This window comes from Myotis nattereri, assembly GCF_964212035.1.
Source record: "Myotis nattereri genome assembly, chromosome: 14".
Lineage (NCBI taxonomy): Eukaryota > Metazoa > Chordata > Mammalia > Chiroptera > Vespertilionidae > Myotis > Myotis nattereri.
Genome location: NC_138089.1, coordinates 37,411,053 through 37,427,658, shown reverse-complemented (window position 1 = coordinate 37,427,658; position 16,606 = coordinate 37,411,053). Strand labels below are relative to the sequence as shown.

At 41.5% G+C, this 16,606-nt stretch overlaps 1 protein-coding gene across 2 annotated transcripts in view; it reads left to right on the top strand.

The window, feature by feature from the left end:
* COL6A6 (collagen type VI alpha 6 chain) overlaps positions 1–16,606 on the top strand; it is a gene marked incomplete at its 5' end in the record, with an annotated part of 98,503 nt that overhangs the window by 36,937 nt on the left and 44,960 nt on the right. For both annotated transcript variants that reach the window (XM_081105477.1, XM_081105478.1), the window contains 5 exons: positions 1,047–1,112; positions 2,351–2,404; positions 12,835–12,870; positions 14,433–14,495; positions 16,369–16,431. In XM_081105477.1, coding sequence (XP_080961603.1) covers positions 1,047–1,112; positions 2,351–2,404; positions 12,835–12,870; positions 14,433–14,495; positions 16,369–16,431 — 282 coding nt within the window. The remainder of the gene's footprint in view (positions 1–1,046; positions 1,113–2,350; positions 2,405–12,834; positions 12,871–14,432; positions 14,496–16,368; positions 16,432–16,606) is intronic.

Sequence of the window (16,606 nt, the reverse complement as noted above, 5' to 3'; positions counted from 1 at the left end):
CAGTTATAAGTTCTAAGCCCGTCTTTTTCACTCTGTTAGCCTATAAACTCTGTGAGTGTAGGAACTACTTGTTTAAAAGCTGACTGAGTATCTGGAACAATGACATGTCCCTGTTGGTGATCACTAATTACTCATTGATTGGTGAAGGTAATCTGGGCTGCTGTCAGCCAAAAGCCCGGCAGCTGACACTCAGCAGGACCGGGTAATTGTCCCCTCTCAGTTTATTGGAGCATTGACTGAATTGACTGGCTCCATTGATTGTCCGGGCATCACTGTGGCACTGCTCTGTTTGTGGTCCTAACTACCCAAGATAGGAAGCTTTCAGTTTGGCCCACGGTAGATACTGTCCTACAGTGTGTGCCTGTTTTCAATGAGTTTCTGCTGGAACATTTGTTTGGCTGTTGGGAAAAACTCCAGGATTTTCTGAAAACCAAAAAAGTAGGGCTAAGCATACGGGGAAGAAAGCAGCCAGGCGTCCAAGAGGAGAAAGAGGGAGTGGGTGGCAGATGCAGTCCTCAGCTCTGCTCAGTGTACATATGCAGTATATGTTCTTGTGGTGGGTGGAGCCCATTATGAAATTTGCCTTTTCCTAAGGGTAGGGGAGAGGAAAGCCTCCCAACCCTCAAGAATAAACTTGCGTAGACTCCCAGAAAAAAAAAAAAAGAAAAAAAAAAAGGAAAGTTAAGAGAAAGGATAGCAGTAGCAAGAAGGGATACCTCCAGCCCCAGGATAAGAGTTGTCACAAACACAAGTTATCTCACTCTTGCTCCCCTTGGCAAGCTCTAGATCCCCTCCCCCCCTCCCCTCCCCACGCTCACACAGGCACACACCTTGAGTTGAGTTTCCACTCCCATCTGATAATACAAAGCCCAGGAAGAAAAGGAAATTCTTGTAAGTCCTGTACAATCTTAGCCTATTTCTGCTTTCAATTGGGTTAGACTTCTGTCCACTTTGTGGTGGAGACTAAATATGTTATACACAAGTCACATTTTTTAAAGATAAATGTTCAAAGCCTATTAAATTTTCTATTTCTTTTCTATTTTTAGGGTCTTCCTGGATTTGACAACAGCATAGAAGGACCTAAGGGTATGAAAGGAGAACGTGGAAGAGAAGTAAGTATGTGGGCATTTGAGAGGGAACTTATAATGATGCGGCAGCTGGAAGGCCCCAGAGTGGATATACTTCATGCAAAAAAAAATTATTTTTAGGAAAAAAAGGGTCTTTTACTCCTTATCTGCTACTCTGGGACTCAAGAAACATTCTCTTCTTCTGAATTTGGGGTGACTTGCTTCACTAAGCCATACCCTTGAGGTCATCATTTATGAATGTAGGCATCTACACTCTAACTTAACATGTAGGGCTAGCTAATAGAACTAGCAAGTGAGTTGTTGGCCTTTTCAGGATCCAGATGACACACCTCTTAACAAGACATCATATTCTTCATAGTATATGATTTTTAAACAGTGCAAGATCTGATAGAGCTATACAGCTCACATTCTCAAGGCAGGTTTCCTGGGATTAATCTCATGAAATTTCCCAAATAACAATTTGATCATCTTAACTTGTTGTGTGTTTCTTAGAGTTTTAAAAAAAAATTATCTGAATAATATGTGTCTCTGGATCTTCTTGCTAAGGAAGTTTCCTTGGCGACTCCACCTGGGGGAGAGGTCTGATATGGTGGAAAGACTTTGTTTTGGGGACTTTGTCTTTTACCATCTTTGTGGCCTTAGGCCACCTTCTGTAAACCTCAATTTTTTCATATGTAAAAAGAAGAGAAAAAGCCTACTTTTGACAGTTATGGTGGGAATTCAGTGACTAACCCTGCCATGTCAGACACCTTCAGGAAATGTTACCTGCCATTTTTTGCTAAGTGACAAATGTTTCACTGTAGACTCATAAGTAGGCCTTTTCTATCTTGGGAAGACTTGTGAGTATTGTGAGATTTTATTCATCTTAGGGTGTAATCTATCCAGGTTAGCTAAACAGAACAAGAAGTCCAGAAGTAGAAATCCAAACCAGTAGTACCTATACTGAACACATGGCATGCTTTCATGGTCCACTCTGTGGGGATACTTTGATTTAAATATTCTAACTACTCCCTGATCACAAGTTATGCAGTGGTGATGAGCAGGTGAAGCCATGCCCTTAGCATTTTGTCCTGTAGTTCCTCGTTACCCACAAAGAGATGGGATTTATGACCAGTGGGAGTAATGCTGCCTTCCAGAGGATGAATAACTCTCCGGGTGGTGGGTACCTCACCTGCCTCCCTGGAGCAAACAAGCTGAGGTTGAAGAAGAAATGTGTCAGTGCTGTGTAATTGCTGTCACACGTCTGTTTGTTCATTTGACAGGGTAGAAGAGGCTGGCCAGGCCCCCCTGGAACACCAGGCTCCAGAAGACAGACAGTAAGAGCCTTTCTAGACAAGGAGATGCGCACTGCGCTGGTAGCCTAGATTGCGATGGGAATGGCTGATTGTGGGGAGTGGTGGGGCGGCTCTGTGGGGGCTCAGAACCTTGGGAAACTGACCTAGGCTGTCTGGGAGAACTAAGCTGGAAAAGGACTTGGGAAGGCCCCGAAGCTCAGGCAGGAAGGTGCTGGCTGCAGGGGAAATGACCAATCGGGAGAAAGAGCTGGGCAAAGAGAACAAAGCCAGCGAGGGGAAGCATTGTCAGAGTTTCATCTCACGGCACACATAAACTAATTACTAAAATTCTGCAGCACACCAAAATATATGTTTTTTGCCGATCTGACAAAAAAAATAGGTATAATTTTGATCATTCGCACTGGACGGCTATTGTTGTGTTGGTTGTTGTCATTTTTTCAACATCCTTACCCGTGGATATGTTTTGATTGATTTTTAGAGAGAGAGGAAGGAAGAGCGAGAGAGAAACATCAGTCAGTTGCCTCCCGTATGTGCCTGACTGGGGATTGAACCTGCAATCTAGGTATGTGCCCTGACAGGGAATCAAACCTGTAACATTTTGGTGTACAGGATGATGCTCCAACCAACTGAGCCGCCTGGCCAGGGCTGTTGTCATTTTTTAAATTTGATAATCTATGGGGGAAAAAGTCAGAGCCCCTGACTAAATAGCCAGGTATTACATGTTTTAAAAATTCTTGTGGGACACCAGTTGAAAATCACTGCACTAGGCTAACTAAAGTGGCCAGTGATGTTGTTTTAAATCCCAAACTCCATTCCTCTTCCAAGTTTTATAACTATATACTTAGCAAAGTGAGTCCTGGTATAGGTCCTCTCTCTGTTCTTCCAGTTTTTCTACTTTGTAAATATTTTCTTGATGGAATATAACAGCTGGTTCTATGAACTTCTGCCCAGAAAATACAATGAAAAATAAATGTGACTTATTAAACTAGTTTTCGTGTTCAGTTTTAAAAAATGACACATGTTTATTGAGATATATTGTATTAGTTCCAGGTGTTCAACATAATGATTGGATATGTGTATTTGTTGCAAAATGATCACCACAATAAATCTAGTTAACATCCATCACCACATGTAGTTACACATTTTTTCTTGTAATGAAAACTTTTAAGATTTACTCTCTTAGCAACTTTCAAACATACAATACAGTATTATTAAGTTAGTCACCATTCTGTACATCCTATCCCATGACTCATTTATTTCATAACTGGAAATTTGTACCTTCTGACCACCTTCACTCATCTCACTCACCCTCTAGCCTCTGCCTCTGGCAACCACCAATCTGTTCTCTGTATCTGAGTTGTTGTGTTTTGTTTTTTCAAGATTCCACATATAAGTGAAATCATACAGGTTTGTCTTTCTCTGACTTATTTTACTTAACATAAATGCTTCAAGGTCATTCTAAATGGCAAGATTTCATTCTGTTTTAATGGCTGAATATTATTGTGTGAATAAATCCATTGTGTATATATTCCACAATTTTAAAAAATTAACCAATTATCAGTGGATACTTACTAGTAGGTTGCTTCCATGTCTTGGCTATTGGAAAGAATGCTGCAGTGAACATGGGGGTATATTTTTGAGGTAGTGTTTTCATTTTCTTTGACAAATACCCAGAAGTGGAATTGCTGGATCCTACGGTAGTTCTATTTCTGCTTTGGTTGTTTTGTTGTTGTTGCTGTTGTTGTTTTGGGGGGGGGGGGGTATGTGTTGTTGTCTTTTGAGGAACCTCCATATTTTTGAAAACATTATATATATTTTAGGGGTGTAAAAATATATACCTGAGAATAAAATTAGGTCATGTTCCTAAAAGGTTATGGAACCTTTTAGGATCTTTTGTATTTGCTTCTTTGTTTTTCTGTTATTATTTTTCAGTGAGTACTTTAAACAAAAGATTCTGTGCTTGACTTCTTGGAAGAGCACAGAGACTATAAAAGAACTAGAGGCCCGGTGCACAAAAATTTGTGCACTCGGGGGGTGGGGGGGTCCCTCAGCCCGGCCTGTGCCCTCTCGCAGTCTGGGACCCCTTGGGAGATAACGCCCTGCTGGCTTAGGCCTGCTCCCAGGTGGCAGAGGGCAGGCCCAATCCCTAGGTGCAGCCCCTGGTCGGGCTCAGAGCAGGGCCGACTGGGGAGTTGGGGCGCTGCCCCCTGTCATGCACAGAGCAGGGCGGATTGGGAGGTTGCGATGCCACCCTCAGTCACGCTCAGGGTAGGGCCAATTGGGGGGTTGGGGCACAGCCCCCTGTCACACTTAAGGCAGGGTTGATGGGGAGGTTGCAGCGCCACCCCCTGTCACGCACAGAGCAGGGCCCATCAAGGGGGTTGGGGCTCCTTACCCTGTCACACACAGAGCAGGGTCAATCAGGGGGTTGGAAAGTTCCCCCCTGTCACACACAGAGCAGGGCCGATCAGGGAGTTGAGGAGCTCCCCCCTGTCACTCACAGAGTAGGGCCCATAGGGGAGTTGGGGCACCGCCCCCTGTCACCCACAGAGCAGGGCGGATCAGGGGGTTGGGACGCCGCCACTGTCACACTCAGGGCAGGGCCGATGGGGAGGTTATGGCTCTACCCCGTCACACACAGAGCAGGGCCCGTGTCGGGGGCGGGCGTTGGGGCGCTGCACCCTGTCACACACAGAGCAGGGCCGATCGGGGGTTGGGGCTCCGCACCTTGTCACACACAGAGCCGCAGGGCGATCAGGGGGTTGGGGAGCTCCCCCCTATCAGGCACAGAGCAGGGCTGATCAGGAGGTTGGGGCGCCTTCCCCTGTCATGAACAGAGCAGGGCGGATAGGGAAGTTGTGGCCCCGCCCCCTGTCACACACAGAGCCGCAGGGCGATCAGAGGGTTTGGGCGCTGCCCCCTGTCACGCTGATCCTGGTGCAGGAACCCTCGCTGCTCCGCTGATCCTGATGCTGGGAGGCATATTACCCTTTTACTATATAGGGTAGAGGCCTGGTGCATGTGTGGGGGCCGGCTGGTTTGCCCTGAAGGGTGTCCTGGATCAGGGTGGGGGTCCCCACTGGGGTGCCTGGCCAGTCTGGGTGAGGGGCTGAGGGCTGAAGCTCCCAACTGCTCCTTTTTTTCTTTTTTTTAATTCTGGGCCAGCTTTAGCTTATTGTTACTTATTTTTATTCTGGCTCCAGCTCTGAGGCCTCAGCTACTGAAAGCAGGTATCTGGTTTGTTTGTGTTCTATAATCGAAACAATGTATAACTCCAGCTCTGATATCCCGGCTCACTGAAAGCAGGTTTCTGGGGTTTTGTTTAGCTTCTATATTTGTTACAATGTTTCAAACTGCAGGCTCAGAGGCCGGCAAGGCAGGCAGGGAATGTTGGTTTCCTCCGTCACTGAAGCAAGCAAGCCTCATGTTAGTTTCAAGCTGCCGGCCGCCATCTTGGCTGGCAGTTAATTTGCATATCCCCCTGATTAGCCAGTGGGAAGGGTAGCGGTCGTACGCTAATTACCATGTTTCTCTTTTATTAGATAGGATCTTTAACCAATAAGGAGAGATAACTTTGATAAAATATACTTAAATGCCTGCATTGGATTCTAAATTAAACCTGCCTCTTCTCATTTTGCAACATTTTCTTTCATTCTTTTTTAGCTATCTAGCCTTCTCCAACTTCCTTCACCTCCCCACCCACAAAATATACACTGTTTTAAAATTGAGCACAAATAAAAAATAGTTTGATATATTTCATTTATTATGCATTGTATTTTCTGAGCTAAAGTTCATAAAAACAGCTGTTCTGCTCCATTGAGAAAACATTTTGCTATCTTGGAACACATTCCTTCTTTGCAAGGCAGAGAAAAAGAAATAAAAATAGAGATTACGTTTAAAATGCAGAATTTGGTCATGGTTGGAAAGCACTTTACTACTGCTGTTTTAACGCATCAAAAGATAAAGAAATACATTTGCTATTCATTTCACCTTCTGAGAGGATGTAGCCAGCTTACATACCCTGAGAAAATATTTTGAACTTCAAGAATTTCATCCAAGAAATCCTGGCAGGAGATGTACTTTTATTATTTTGGAGAGGCTATAGTCTCTCTAGAGGCAAATGCAATATGACCATGTGTTATTTAAACAGCACAACTCATGAGAAATATGGCCCCCATCTTGGGTTTTAGATTCAGCAGTGTCATCCATGATTATAAGTAGGACCTCCAGCTAAAGATGGCAAAGTCAAGGTAGTATTTTTTTTCTTCAGAGAGGAAGGGAGCGGGAGAGAAAGAGAGCGATAGAAACATCAGTGATGAGAGAGAGTCACTGATTGGCTTCCTCCTGCACACCCCTCCCTAGGGATCAATCCTGCAACCTGGGCATGTGTCCTGAGTAGGAATCAAATCAGGACCTCCTGATTCATAGGTGGACGCTCAATCACAGAGTCACACTGGCTGGGCCAAGGTGGTTTTTTAATACTATCCCCCTTTTGTGCAATTCGCCAAAAACAGCAAAAGAAATTTAAAATAGTTTAACAAAGAATAACCACAACTTTAAGCTGCACATGCCAACTATTGGCCGACTATTTGAAAATCTGTACCCTAATGAGGGAGGCTTCGGAGAGCTGACACATACCACCCCAGACCTCGAGCGGGGGTCAGACTTTTCTAAAAGTGGCTGCCATGTTCCTGAAGAAGCTGCTGAACAAAATCCAGGGCTACTATACATTTCAAGAAGGCCAGGTTATATACTGATAGAAACACACTGTAGCAGAGGAGACAAATAATGAGAAACTGAAGAATATTCGATTTTTAGTATTTACAGTGTAGCAGATGAGGCCATGGAGGCTGTAAAGATAGGAGAAGAACAGTGACTCTCACAGTACAGAGCAACTATGGCTTCAAGGACTTTGTGTGAGTTCCACGAGTCTCTTAAATGCCAAAGTTTGAAGGAAGAGGGAGCCATAAGGTAAAAGAAATAATTCATGATGAGAAAGTATTTGAGATAACATACCTATATCAAAGCTATTGACCAAGTCCAGCTACATCCCACTAATAGTTTTTTCAATAAATAGGTGACCCTAAGCAAAGGTGATTAATAATGAAAAATATTAATAATCTTCATTGTTAGATGATTACTAATCAGGACTTATGCATAGAAATTGCAAGGGGAAAAAAAGAAATTGCAAGAAAATAAGAGGAAAACTACATGAACCCAGGGCAGATAAACCCTCATGAAAAGAGGAACTACTTAAGGGAAAGGCAAAACAACTCTGGCAAATAGTTCTCCAAAGTCTCAAAAAATTAAAACAGTATGACTGCTCTAAAACAAGTCTAAAGAACTGATAAAATGATAGAAAATGAAAAAAGCAAGCTGGTAATGCTTGGGGAACAATGGGAAATTAAAAAATATATAAAAGATGAGCTATATTAGAAGCAACAAAAAATTAGAATAAGTATGACTGAAAATATAGACAGGCATCTATAATAATAAAAGTGTAATATGCTAATTAGACCGGATATCCTTCCTGACAAAGCTGGGTCTCCCGGGTCCCAGGTTCCAGATGCCTGCTGGCAGCTAGAGGGAAGCCCGGGTCCCAGGTGCCAGAGGGAAGCCTGCGCCAGCAGCCGGAGGATGGAAGGCCTATCCTGCACATATTTTGTGCATTGGGCCTCTAGTATGGAATCATAGAGATAGAATATCAACAGTGGCCAACAAATGTAGACTTTGCATTACTAAATTAAACCAAAAAATTTCAGAAATTTAATAAAATACCACTTCTTGAAGCAAAAGGTCAAGTAAGCAGAGGGAAAAGACATATTCTGACTTAGAAAAAAGTTGATACGAATATATCAACACTGAGCCACAGCCTATTGAAATTACCAAACTTACTACATAAAGAAAGAATCATGAGACTTTCCAAGTGGAAAAAATAGAAAACTCATTCTGTCTTCGGCCTTCTTCCCAACATTCAGGGACAAAGGGAGCAGGAGAATGGCTACAGAGTTCTGAAATAGAGAGTTCCAAGATCTGTGTACTCACCCAAGTTGTCCTTTACGTATATAAGTACTTAACGTGTCAAGCCTTCAAAAACTCAAGACAACATAGCCCTCATGTTTCTTTAAAACTTTATAATAATAAATCTGAATCCCTCTAAGTCAGTGATTCTCAACCTTCCTAATGCCGTGACCCTTTAATACAGTTCTTCATGTTGTGGTGACCCCCAATCATAAAATTATTTTCGTTGCTACTTCATAACTGTAATTTTGCTACTGTTATGAATCGTAATGTAAATATCTGATATCCAATGGTTGTGACCTACAGGTAGAGAACCGCTGCTCTAAGTGTAGAAATAAGGCTAAACCATAGAAACTGTGATTACAGAACAAAATGTAAATTTTATACATTTGACAATCTAAAAATTATATGAAAATAGGAAAGTGGGAGAGGTGTAGGGAAAGTGCTGATATACTGTGTCCTCATATTTCATTGTAGAAAGTCATTGTATAAGCATCATTTTAAGCTAACATATGTATTACTAAGCTACCCTAAACTTCTGAGTTTTTAAAATAATTATTTTTATTTTTAGGAATGTATTATTTCTCATTGTCAAGAAATGTTACCACCTGACATTTCCAATTCTTTCAGTTTTATTTTTTTACTCTATTAAATTCAAATACAATTAAATGTAATATTTTAATTTCAAAATAGCATGAAGAGCATGATCCTTTTTTAATCCAAAGTACCACTATTTAGAACTCCTTCTGTAAATATGCATAAGAAGATGCCAGGAGTCATGATCATCAAATGTTAATGAGAGTTATTTTTAGATGGGGGATGTGGGATGGCTTTTAAATTTTTATTCTGTGTACTTTCTGCATTTGAATATTTAAAAATCAGCATGTATCATTTTTATAATACCAGTAAAGTCATTATCCTTTAGGAAAGAAGAAAAATCTATATCACTGACTGAAAAACTCTAAAATGTAGGTAATAACAGTCAGGACTCCTCAATGCTACAAAATTCTGCTGAACTGATCAGTGATTGGAGGCTGGCCAGTGGTAGGGTGTGGCATGCAGGGAAATCTCATCAGTTGACCAAATCTGACCTTCCTTCATTTGGTAAACTTATTGAACACCTACAATGTACCAGCAACTTTACTAACTGCTAGACCTACAAACTCAAATAAGACATATCCTTTGCTCTCAGAAAACGTAGAATCATGTTGTAGAGCATGGCATCTCAACTTGCTATTGACATTTGGGCTAATTCTTGTGGGAGGCTGTCTTGTGCCTTGTAGGATGTTTAGTGTCTTTCCTGACCTCCACCCACTAGGTGCCAGTGTCACCCCTGACTTGTGACAAAAAATATCTCCAGATAATTGCCAGATGTTCCCAGGGAAGGAAGTGGAAGGTGGGGGAGCGGAGGGGGGAAGAGGGGCTTAATCCCCCAATGTTGTCAAGAACCACTGTTATAGAGGAGGACAGACCTGTAGGTATAACAAGCACTGTGCCAGGAGTCTATAATGGATTGGTGATTGGGAGGAGGAAGGACCAGCGCCAGAAAGCTGAGGATGGGGAGGGGATTGGAATGAGACGTTGGCTCTTTCTGAGCCAGACTTTACTGAGAATAAGAGTAGATCCTTGTGCCATGGCTAATGAGAAGCAACTGTAGCCTCAAACTAAAGCATGGTCTTCAGGCCTGTTAAGTCCTGAGGTTATGTTATGCTTTTCCCTTTTCCTCTCTCTTGGCACTATTTTAGGGACAGCTTGAAGTGCTCTAGGACAGTCATTTATCATTGTGAATGAGTTTGCCGTTAAGATTCAGTATTGCCCTGGCAGGGTAACTCAGTTGTTAGAGCATCATCCTGATATGCCAAGGTTGTAGGTTCAATCCCTGATCAGGGAACATACAAAAATCAACCAATGAATGCATAACCAAGTGAAACAATAAATATCTCCTCTCTCTCCCTCTCCCTCTCCCACTTCCCCTTCCTCTTTCTAAAAATCAATTTTAAAAATTTTGAAGGGAAAAGATTCAGTATTAATGGAATGCTTTACCATTAAGAAGTTCCTTCCCTTTTTTTCTGGGGAAAGTGGGTCAAACCTATCTGGGAAAATGGGTCATGGTAAACCACCAGGGAGCCAGGCTATGAGGGACCAAGGCACTGAGGGCTTTCCTGGGTCTTCTTACTCTCAAGTCTTCTTTGGGGAGATTTTCTTTCTGCTGTCCCCATTCACATTCCCTTTCACAGATGAGTAAGGCTGTCTGGATGTGCTACCAGACAACTATAAGCCTTTAGGCAAGTCGTTAAGATGTATAGAGACTTAATCTTTCCCATCTAAACATTTTAAAATTTGAGGCACAATTGTAAAAATCATCTCCCCTATTTCCTTACGTTGTTTTTTTTCTTTTCTTTTCTTGCTTTCACACTTACCCAGGGTATTTAAAACCCTGACTTTCATAATGAAGGCACCAGCTGATTACTTCTGGAGATGTTTCCATTATTTGTGTGGATGGTAGATTATGGTCTGTCTCTACCACTAGGCTTACAAACTCCTGCGTAGGGACAGGAGCCTGGTTTTTCTTACCACCACGCAGACAAGTGCCTCCAGGAAGCAGGAGTTCAATAAATATATGTTAAGTCATTTAAATCAAGCTCTGTCAAGGTCAAACCTTAAAGACGGAACAAGTGTTTATTGATGATCTTTCAAACACCTTGATAATGGACCAGATATTTGGATGTGGAGGCCTGTTTTTTATCCTTTATCATATAAGAAGCTCTTTATTTTGCCTAAAGGTAAGGCTGCATTTCATTCTGTGTTCCTACCACAACCAGATGTATCCACCTAAACCCTAGGTCTGGCCATGCACATTTCTGCTCCAAGAACCCCAGTGGTTTCTACTAAATGAAGTATGAACCCTTCATCTAGTGTTTTCAGCTTTAGTAACCCTAATACTCACCTTTCTTCTCACATCTTAGACCCAGAATTGCCACTATAAAATACACCACCTATTTTCCTGTTTTATTTTTACTTAGGCTGGTATCTTCTGCTAAAAAGAAGACTCCTTACATTTCCTCCCTGTAAGACTCCTACTCATCCTCCAAAACCCATCTTTAAAATCTTTTCTTCCAGGAAGGTTTTTCCCGATTTCACCAACTAGAAATGATTGCTTTCTTCAAAACCCATATTCCTACCATTCCCCTTTTCCTGTAGCATGTGCCATACTCTGCCTCATAAATACTCATTTCCTCCCACCAAACCCAAAGAGTGAGGGTGCTCTGAGATCAAAGACTCTGTGTCTGTGGATATGTGTGTGTCATCCTTAAGCTCCTGTGGTTCCCATCCAATGTGTGTTGTGGGTAGTTAGTCCTTGGTAGGTGTTTTTCTTAATGAAACTGAAGTGAACTGACTCCGAACTGATAAACCCTTGTGCTCGAGGACAGACAGCTTCTTTCCCTCCCTCTGATAGGACGGAGACTTTCCTCAAAGCTGGTTCCTCAGGGTTTTCAAGAAGTGGGCCTCCAACCATTTCCCCAGATGCAGTCTGCTTCCTAGATAATCATAAATTCTGACTGAAATAATATTAGTAGAATTTAAGGTCTGCAATCTTGGCCTCTGAGAATTTTGAGCTGAATATTTCAAGTAAGTTTCCATCAAGAAAATATTGTCTGATAGAGAGTGAATTTTCCAAATCCTGGATGTCAGTATTGCTATTACCTTATTGAGAGATCCTAATGTAGACAATAAAATGTCTTTGTCTTTTGATATCCAGATCTATGAAGTATTGATCTGGCATATATCCACACCTAATCTTACATATGCGAGTCTTAGGAAAGACCCTTTTGATGATGGAGCACCATTCTTTTGATTGGATATTTTAATAACAAATGGAATTGAGTGGCTTTTGAATGATTGTGGTGATTCATTTTTGACAGGTATTTGGCTTTGGGGGGAATGGGTAAAATCAGTTTGGCTACCTTTAGCTTCTGACATTAATCTATAATAAAGTTCATGAAGTCAGTTCTCCCAGTTTTCCCATTTGGCTTCCTGCCTGCTGGCCACTCTATTCCTGATTTCTGGCTTACGTGGTCATACTTTGGAAAAATGAAAAGAAATAAAATTCAAACCAGTCTATTTTGGAGCTCCTGCAAGCAGCTCCAGTAACCATTTAGTGGAGGATGAATTATTGACCACAATCTGCTCTCATAAGTATCTATAGATTTCAATTGTCTATGATCTTAATTCCCTTTTGCCTTATGATCGGAGTTCAGAGTTGGCAACATTTGGCTGTCATGGTGCAGAGGATAATTGAATGTTTTGAGCAATATGTGGAAACATTTTGTAATGTTAGTGCCTTAAGATGCCGATTACTGATTTAAATGAAATATAACAAGCCTTTTTTCCCCAGAGTTACTGACATATACCTTTTCCTCCTATTTTAGGCAGCTCATGGCCGAAGGGGACATACAGGCCCACAGGTACACTTGTTTTTGATTTTTTTCTTAACTACATATGATAAATATTCTGTGTGCACTCAAAGAGCTGGAACCAAGACTCTGACACGTCTCTTTCAGGCCTGAAGTTCTTTTCTTTTTATGATATTGGTTGTGGAATAAAATGTTGGAAAACTTTAAGGCTACAATTTCAAACACTCAAATCTTAAAAGAATGTGAAAATGTGGGCACTTTATTCAAAACCATAAAAACTAATGATAAGAGACATTACTTGGCCCCATTACTGTTAAATTGAACTTGGAATTACACAAACTCCAGTAACTCAGTTGGGGACTTTTCTTTTAGATTTTTGCTCAATTATCGCTGAAACCTTATTTAGAATTTACATAAACCCACTTTAAACCAAGAGAGTACAATAAAACCCTAATGTAAATGGTATTTCTGAATGCTTTCTTCAGAAGTGGGCTACACCAAATATAATCACATCCCCCTTGTACATGTTGGTGATACATTATACATGCTTCGTGAGCCCACAATATTTATGAAAGCAGTGGTGACTTCGAATTTTTCGAAATTGAGGAAACACACATCCTCATATTGAAAATACAATGAGGATGAGTAATAATAAGTCCACTCTGAATCACATCATGGTTTACCCCCAGAATGTTAAAGAAAGCATCTTAAGCACCACCGGGAAAAGGCAGTTTTACCCGTGAAAGGAATAACAAATTAGATTGTAGCAGACTTCTGTTCACTAATAATATATGCCAGAGACAACACATCAATATCTTGCAGGTGCAGAGGCAAAATGGCTGTTAACCTAGAATTTTGTAGGTGGCTATCCTGTAAGTGAGGAAAACAGACATTTTCGGATCGGTAAAGGCTAAGACTACCATCCACAGACTTTACCCCATCCACACACATGCCAAGTTTAGACTTCAGCAACAAAGCAGATCCAGAAAAATGGCAAGAAGCAAATGATACGAGATTGGGGAGAGAAGGTGTTGAGAAATTTCCTCTTTCTGATTTCTAGGAAAAGACATCAGTAAGAGGCATTTAATCCCATCCAACTGTGTAACAACGGGGACATAAATTTGGGCTATACTAGTAGTTGCCTAAAGTAAACTTTCTTAATCCTTTCTTACTCTTCTTGGAATTCTTATCTCACAGTGTTCCACATGAAGAGAATGCTCAGCTATTGATCCTTAGATATTTAAGCTATTCGAATAAAAATCGAATGTTATAATACCTAGAGATTTTTTTAAGAAAATGCAAAGTAAATTGTGAGAGTTTTTAAGCCAAATGCCCAAGATGGAGATGGCATATTACAAGCATTATAGGAAAATAAAGGAGTGTGTGCATGCGTATAAAGACTGAAAGCAAATACACTAACATAATAGCTGTGGTTATTTCTACTTAATGAGATTCTAGAAATGTTCTATTTCCTCCTTTGTATTTTCCTTTATTCATCTTTTTGCAAAGATCCTGCACTGCCATGTGGTTGAAAAAATATTTATAATCTTGCACATAAAGCAGACAAGATTCTCAGGAAACAGTGTTAACTGGTTGATTCTCTCTCACTTCAGGGGACAACAGGCACCCCAGGCCCAGATGGACTTGAAGGCTCACTGGGACTTAAGGGCCCTCAGGTACAATTAAGACTAATCAACACACAAAACTGTGGTGAAGGCCTGGGGTTGGAGGTGGGCTAGCTAGAAGGGGTCAATGGGGGAGTGGGGAGAGAGGACCTATGTTATACTTTCAACAATAAAGGGTTGTTTTTTTTAAATAGAAAAAAAGACTAATCATGATGTGAGAACTTAAAGAATCAGAAGCCTTGATAGAATCCCTCGGCCCCTTCCCCTTGCGGAATTATAATTGTTTAAAGGGTTTCAGGGCAATAAAGTAGGGGGAGCAACACAATCTTGACTTGTACAGTATTTGGTCCCCTTATCTAAGCTTTGTCCCATGGAGAATGAACATGTTGGGCAGCGTCCATGAGCGATTCTTATCTGTGGCAGAGCTCAAGGGCAACACGAAGAGAACGCCCTGCTGTTGAGTTCAGGCTAACTAGGGTATTCTAAAGAGACCTGAGCCAAGGAAAACATTGAGCCCCAAATTGGGAATTTTGGCCAATTTAGCACAGTAAGCTCTCAGTGTTACATATCTGGATGCTGTGCTGTAGAAAAGTTGGCTCCACGCTAGGAAACAATTATTCCAAATACAGCTGAAGCCTTCGGCGGGGTGATCTGTAGTGTGGCACTCAGCCTATGCTTTCTAGCTCCCTTCTCCTGGGAGCTGCCTCCAGCACTTTTTTGCTTTACAAGGAACAGGCCATGTTTGGCTCTCATCCTGCTCACAGGAGGGAAAAGGAAGCATGTGCCAGAAAGGGCAAGATGTAGCCTGAAATAATGAGAAGGGAAAGGAAATCCTAGAAAAGGCTGAGATGAAAATAAAAAGTCAGACCACAGAACGTAAGAATATTGTCTCCCTCCGTTTCTTTTTTCAGTCTTGAAATCTTGAGAAATTATTTTGCTGTTTGGCAAATGCAGGACAAGCCAGGGTTCTGCAATTTTTCAAAGCTTTAACCCACATAGTTAAAACAAAACAACAACCCTAAAGTGACTATTATATGTTGGCAGTGCATGGAAGTTGGGCAAAACAAATATCCTTAGATCTCAGAAGAGAAACGTTGCTCACATTTACCAAGATTTCAGAGCAGCAGACGGTTTGCTCCTTGGACCTCTGTCTCTTTCTAGCTCGATGGCCTTTCTTTGTCTTACTTGCCAGCCGAGGAAAGTTCCTTTTCCCACCTTCAAATGAGAAACATTTGCCGCTAGGGCTGTGGGGAAGCATTTCAATAGATTGGCTGGCTTTATTTCATGCTAAACAAGCCATATGACTCTAACATCCCTTCTTCCATTTTATAGATTCTTACTTTTTTCATGACATAATTTTAAAATAGATGCGAAAACCAAACACAGCAGGAAGGTTTGTCTGCGTAACATATGGAAGCCACAGTTAATAAGCAATATAACATTCCAGAAGTAGGACTGTCTAAATTTCATCTCACTGCATGCTGTGTCTTGTTTATTGTGACCGGTCTTCAGTGTAGTTATTGAATACCAATTCCATTTAAATATTTTAGTCTTGGGGCTTACATAATTAAGGATTCTTTTTTCCTTTTTAGGATTATTTTCTTTTAACATAATATATGCGATTGGAGTATAAGGATGCTTAGGATAATTAGAAACCAGTGCTAAAAGACTCACCTGTTCAGTATTTCTTCACTGGGACTGCACATGCCCAACTGTCTGTCAGATTGGACACGTGCCCTCCCCCCACCACCCCCAAAAGAGGGAGAGCTCAACAGATCAAGACAGAACCAAAGACATGCGTGGACTTCTCTTTCCAATTTCTTCTGTCCCTGTCACTGACTTAGCATGTCCATTTTAATATTCAAGTCAGTATTCGAGTGTTCTCTTTTAGGGAGAAAATAATGCTTTAATTCTCTGTGCATAGGGCCCAAGAGGAGAGGCCGGTGTGGAAGGAGAGAAAGGAGGCCTGGGAAGTAGAGGTCCCCAGGTATGTGATGAGAGAAAGTGACCGCCTCGGGCTTGGATCTGGCCTTTCATGTTGATGTCCTTGCGGTTTCTTTCCTGCAGGTGGATTACTCAATTGCCTGTGAACCAGCAAAAGTGTATTAGGTTTGACCTCATTGCTCACTGTGGCCGCACCACACCCTGGCCCCTAGCTCGCT